The sequence below is a fragment of the Sinocyclocheilus rhinocerous genome, unplaced genomic scaffold, assembly GCF_001515625.1.
Source record: "Sinocyclocheilus rhinocerous isolate Xijiao unplaced genomic scaffold, SAMN03320098_v1.1 scaffold3041, whole genome shotgun sequence".
NCBI lineage: Eukaryota > Metazoa > Chordata > Actinopteri > Cypriniformes > Cyprinidae > Sinocyclocheilus > Sinocyclocheilus rhinocerous.
The window spans coordinates 119,800-126,060 of record NW_015638629.1 but is presented as its reverse complement, the minus strand read 5'-3'; the positions used below and the strand labels follow the sequence as shown (position 1 = coordinate 126,060).

Below are 6,261 nucleotides of genomic sequence, written 5' to 3'. Positions count from 1 at the left end.
GCATCACCATTCAAGTCAGCAGGAAGAGCCAAAACTGGTTCGCAGTTTACTTAAAGGTGGCAACCTCTAAGTTATTCTTGACTGTGTTGGACTGATTGCTTTGATGCATTGCAATAAGGTAGGGCATTGTTTTGATGCTTACAACCGAAAAAAAAAAAACTTTTGTTTTTATTTATTTCATATATATATATATAATTTTATTTATTTTTTTCCTTCTTAATGCCCCCCCCAATTCAAGAGTCAAATGTCACCCATGCTGTTAGGATTTAATTTGTGCACATAACATGAAACTATTTATGGAATGTGTTGTGGCTGCTTTGTACAACGGAAACGTTTTTCACAAGCTTTTGGCTATTTTATTTTTTACTAACGACTAGATGGCTATGTTTTTGACCCTCTTGAAGCTTTGAATCTTTTCCCGGAACAATCAGAGGAAAGCCTCAGTGCTTCATGAGGCTTCATTTGCCCATCCCTAGCTGGAGCAAACTAGTGAACCAAGGCAAGAGCATCTAAAGAAAGACTCACCAGTCTTGAATGGTCACAACAATGGTCTTGAATGTCTTCCATTTGAGCACTGGAATAAGCATGCACTCTTTAGAGATTGTTTTGTAAACTTTTCCAGGCTGATGAGGAACAACAACTCTTTTTCCTTGGAGATCTCCTTTGTTCGTGTCATGATTAATTTCCACAAACATGATCAGACTTTGATAGATTCCTGTTCTTTAAATAAAACAGGGCACACACTGACCCCTGATAGTCATCCCATTGATTGAAAACACCTCTGAACAGATGGACTCTAATTTTACCTTCGAATTAACTGCTAATCCTAGATATTCACATACTTTTGACACTCACTGATATTTAATATTAGATCATTTTCCTGAATAAACAAATGACAAAGTATTTATTTTCATCTCATTTGTTTGATTGGGTTCTCTTTGTCAACTTTCAGGTATTGCATGAAAATCTGATGATCTTTTGGATTAAATTTATGCAGAAATATAGAAAATTCTAAACGGTTCAAAAACTTTCATGTAGAACTGTATATACACAAGGTAACAAGGAGAGGGAGGAGCTAATGAATTACTATGCAAACTAATGGAGGTAACTATAGCAACAAACAGGGTGGCACAGGGAACTGAAACGGGAAGAAAGTACAAAAACATAGCAATACAAAACAAAATAAGTGTCCTTGAACACAAAACGCAAGACAGTGAAACACAGGCTAAAATCAAAACAGGTCTCTGTCAGATAGAAGGCGTTATATTCCAGGAAAAAATGTTTACAGCAGCTTTAAATGTCCAAATACTATCTGTGCTCAATGTTTATTTTTATTTTTCTCCAACACAGGTATAATTGTGACATCATGGCCTAATATGGACAGAGAAGCCAGGGAGACATATCTGGTTGTGGTTCAAGTGAAAGATATGCTCGGACTCACCGGAGGCTACAGTGCCACAACCACTGTGACCATCAGCCTGATGGATGTCAATGACAATGGACCTACTTTCCAGCACAGTGAGAATCCAAAACATGACCATTACATATTTCAGTCAATCAAACAGTTGAATTATGTTAAACCCCAAAAACTTTCATGAACATATAATGTCATATATGTAATGCAATAAAGCAGTGCTTTCTATAAAAAATATTATAGAGCATTTTCAGATAAGGTCAGGGTGACTTGTGACAAGATTATGTGGGAATAGATCAGTACTTTTTAATTGGACAGAAACACAAAAAATTGTAATTATATAGGCCATGATGTGATATTCAGTCAGTTTTAGCTCAGATGAATGAAAGAATCCCTCAGTACCTTTATCTACCTGCTCCAATCAAAGAGGTCTGGGATAATGAAAAGAGGAACAAAGGTTCTAAGTTGAGATGCTTGCACTGGCCACAGAATCAGAATCTGTGGACTTTCTGCATCAATATCTGTCCTGGACAAGGTGCTGTCATTCCCAATGCCAATGCCCAAAGTTGTGTTTTTCTCAGAGATTCTTGTCATGACCATAGATACCACCCCCAAAATCACTCAGGCCACTACAGCTTCCCCTGTGGCTCCTGTCACTTCAGTATTCCTAGTTTCCTAAAAGTAACCCACCATTGCAGCCTATCCAAAGCTCCCTGCCACTGCAGCTTCCCAACCAAAAGACCCAGTGGTTTGTCTGAACTTCTGCATGAGTTCTGTGGTAATTTTGGCCAAGTTTCTGGATCAGATCTTTGATCTGATCTTTGTTAAACAGTAAAGAGCACTAAAAGAAGTAGGGCTAGCTCATGCTTTCTTTGTAGAGCAGCCAATGGTCCACACAAACAGCTTAATAAATAACATTAAATAACATCTTAGAATGTTGTGATGGGAAATGTTAGGTTAGGGGAAGAATTAGAGGACATAAAATATAATTAGCATGACATAAAATTAACAGAGGTCAATGGAAAATTCACACCATGTCAAAAATGCATATGGGTGTGTGAGTAATGACATTTTACATTATTATCAGCATTCAGTGATTTATTGCATTATGTAGTTTTTTTTTCCTGTTTCTGTTGCCAAAGCACATAAATGTTATTGAAAGTGTTTTTCCATTTTCCTCTTTATGTCTAGATTTGTACACATTTGCTATATCAGAGTCAGCACCAGTGGGTACCACATTGGGAAGAATAATGGCAGATGATGGTGATGTTGGTCTGAACGCTAAAATGAACTACAGCTTAGAAGATCTTGAAGAAAGCAGCACCTTCACAATCCAGACAGACCCTGACACTCAAGAGGGGATTGTCATACTGGCTCAGGTCTTACAGTACAATACAGACATATGCATATGTAACCATCATCATTTATCTAAGTATATATTTTTTCTGATATCCATGACAGTTGTTAACAAATGTTGGGCATGATGTTCTCAGAAACAAATTCAAGACACATTTATATTTGTACGAAATAATTAATATTAATAATTAATATTATTATTAAATTATAATATAATTAATAATTTAATTCATAATGTTAATTTTCGAATTTCAATCCATAAACACTGGTAATCACTGGACAACTGTTTTATGTTTGTCTTTTATAAGTGTTCTCTTGTCTCTGTAGCCACTGGATTATGAGAGCAAGAGGCGGTTCGTCATTGCTGTTGAGGCCATCAATGAAAACATAGACACACGTTTTATGAGTGCATATGAGTTTCATGACAGGACAACACTCAAAATCACTGTGACAAATGTGGACGAACCACCCATCTTTTATGAAACCCCTTATAATTGGAAAGTTCTAGAGAGTGCCCAAGTAGGCACTCAAGTTGGTACAGTCTATGCTAAAGACATTGACACAACCAACAATGCCATAAGGTAATTTTTTTTCCTTCTCTCCTTTCTCATTTTGATCCATATTACCTCCTAAAAGTCAGATTAGAAGGACATTACATCTGAGGATAAACACTGTGACTCCATGGTGACTCTATAGTGCTTTCAAAACATTGCTTAGTTTGTTTTGAACAGTCCATGTCGACTTCTAGCTCAATCAGTGGCATACGTAAGGGGCAGCACTGCAATGTCCAGATAAAAAAAGTCATGGGCATAAACATCACAAAACCCTCAACTTCCCAAAGCCCACTTAGCAACGCGACACAATAACTGCTTTTGCCAGTGATATTCAGGGATTCTGACAGGAAAAAATTACATGGAAATGCAATCACGGGAGCAATGTTGGCATCCAAATAGGTGTGTATGTGCAAAAATGTGCAAGTAAATAACATTAAGAGCATAACTAAAACAAAGATTATTAATAAAAAGTCTAATAAATAGAACACAACTGGGGCCAGAGTGTACCATGTTAAAAGAGTGCTACAACAACCTTGTTCGACTTACAGTACCCTTAACAATCCGTTCACTAGTCCTGCTTGCTTCTAGTGACAGCAATCGTATATACACATCTTTCCCGCTTCTACAAATTGGAAGATACCATTTTTATAAAATTACCTATTATGTATTAATTATGTCTCACCATATTTAATAATAAGTACATCAGATAATTTAGAACAAGAGTTAAATACAACATAGATAAATACAATAAAAAGGATGGATAAAACCATAAACATAGATTTGCGCTGTTGTAGGAAATTCAGAATTGAAGACAAGGAGACTCAGATATCTCTTCACCAGGATTGCTTATTGAGAATTCAGTCACCAAGAGTAACTGAGGTATTCAATCCTTATCCATATTGGCCTTACACCCAGGGGTGAAACAGAGCTGAGGATTCTGTTCTTGTTGGGCAGAGATAATGACTGTGATTTTAAAAGTTGTCCAGCTTGATGACAACAATATATGAACCAAGTATGGTGTCTAGGTAAAACTGGCCCCACTACTTTAGTTAAAAAAGTCCCCAAAACCATTGAAAAAAAAGAAAGAAAAATTGAAAACATTTTTAACCCCAAACCTTTGGGGGAAAAAACTACTACTAATAATAATAATAACAAATAAAAGGGAGCTGTTTACAAAATATTGACATGCTGTAGCTTAGAATCACTAATCAAATTGTGTTTTATATACTGTGATTTTAAAAGTTGTCCAGCTTGATGACAACAATATATGAACCAAGTATGGTGTCTAGGTAAAACTGGCCCCACTACTTTAGTTAAAAAAGTCCCCAAAACCATTGAAAAAAAAGAAAGAAAAATTGAAAACATTTTTAACCCCAAACCTTTTTACAAAATATTGACATGCTGTAGCTTAGAATCACTAATCAAATTGTGTTTTATACTGTTAGACCAGAGGATCAAAATAATGCTGCTATATAATCTTCTGTAAAGTTATTTTATAGTAGATATTGAAGTTGTAATTATAACTGAAATGATTCATAACTGATCGAAGAACTTGACACTGTTTTCCTATTTCCCTAGTTGTATGTGTTGTTTGGTACAGTTGTTTGTAAATTTGGAGCAATCTGGAGAAACAGACTAAAAGATTCTGAATCTACAGAACAGAATACATTATGTTTGCCATACCAACTATGTGCTTGGCCAGACAGTCCATGATTGTTTGATTTACCTGCTGTTTGTGCATGGTTGAAATCCGCATATGGTAACAAACAAGGGAAGTATATGAAAAAAAATTAACTCCAAATAACAACTGTTTTCCTTGAACAGATACAGCATTTTAAAGAGCAGTGACGCACGACAGATGTTCAAAATTGATCCCAGTAATGGGACAGTGTATGTGGCCAACCTTTTGGATCAAGAAACAGCAGCCTGGTACAACTTGACCATCGACGCCAGAGAGAACAGTGAGCATATTTTTGTCACTAACATGCATCAACCACTGACTAACACAGGCATATGATGACTGATTTGAATATACATACAAGGTACAGATTCTTCTGTTCTGGGTTTGAGTTTTGCGCTGAACTCAGTTCAGTTTCCTGTCTTTGTTCATCTGTTACCATGAGACCCGTTTCATAAAGTGCGCTAAGAAAAGTGGAGATTTAAGTCCAAAACCTGACTTAAAAAAACTTACCAAATCAATCGGGGCTAAAGTGGTTCCAAAAATGACAATTTAAGTTTACGGAATCTCACCAATTTGACCCAGGTTCAATGAGTCAAGATAATTTGATGTGCATGCTTATTCTTAAGCAGCCCTTAATGTCGATCATGGATAAAATTGATCCACCATGACAAACAGCGAATATATATGTGCTGTTTAATGCATTTGAGACTTTGTGTTTTCCTCAGTACATAACTGACATAACGTCTCAGGTTACGCATGTAACCATGGTTCCTCGAGGGCACGAGATGCTGCGTCGGAGGACGCTTTGGGAATGCCCTTCAGCGTCACCGGCTCTGAACCCCGTGTGTAATCAGTCCAATAGATGGGCGAGACGTCACGGGCGGGTGACATAATGACCAGGAAGCTATAAAAGCACGTGCGGCGGAACCAGCGAACGACATCTCGATGTCGAACCACCGTCTGCTCTGATTGAGCTAATATCAACCAATCGTCGATATAGTTCAGTATGCAGATGCCCCTGAGTCGCAATGGAGCCAGGGTGCTGAGAGTGCAAGGCCGAAGGGAAGAACCCGATATTGGTACGCTTTGCCCCCAAAAGTAAACCTCAGGAACTTCCTGTGAGTGGGAAGGATGGAAACATGGAAGTATGCGTCTTTCAGGTCGATCGTGACAAACCAGTCCTTGAACCTGATCTGAGACACGACCTGTTTGAGTGTGAGCATCCTGAACTTCAGTCGCATGACTGAGCGGTTCAA

At 37.5% G+C, this 6,261-nt stretch overlaps 1 protein-coding gene across 1 annotated transcript in view; it reads left to right on the top strand.

The window, feature by feature from the left end:
• Positions 1 to 6,261, top strand: part of cdh19 (cadherin 19, type 2) — a 62,205-nt gene that overhangs the window by 36,477 nt on the left and 19,467 nt on the right. Inside the window, exons 5-8 of the mRNA XM_016565199.1 lie at positions 1,351 to 1,518; positions 2,606 to 2,793; positions 3,098 to 3,351; positions 5,149 to 5,285. Of these exons, the coding sequence (XP_016420685.1) occupies positions 1,351 to 1,518; positions 2,606 to 2,793; positions 3,098 to 3,351; positions 5,149 to 5,285 (747 nt within the window). The remainder of the gene's footprint in view (positions 1 to 1,350; positions 1,519 to 2,605; positions 2,794 to 3,097; positions 3,352 to 5,148; positions 5,286 to 6,261) is intronic.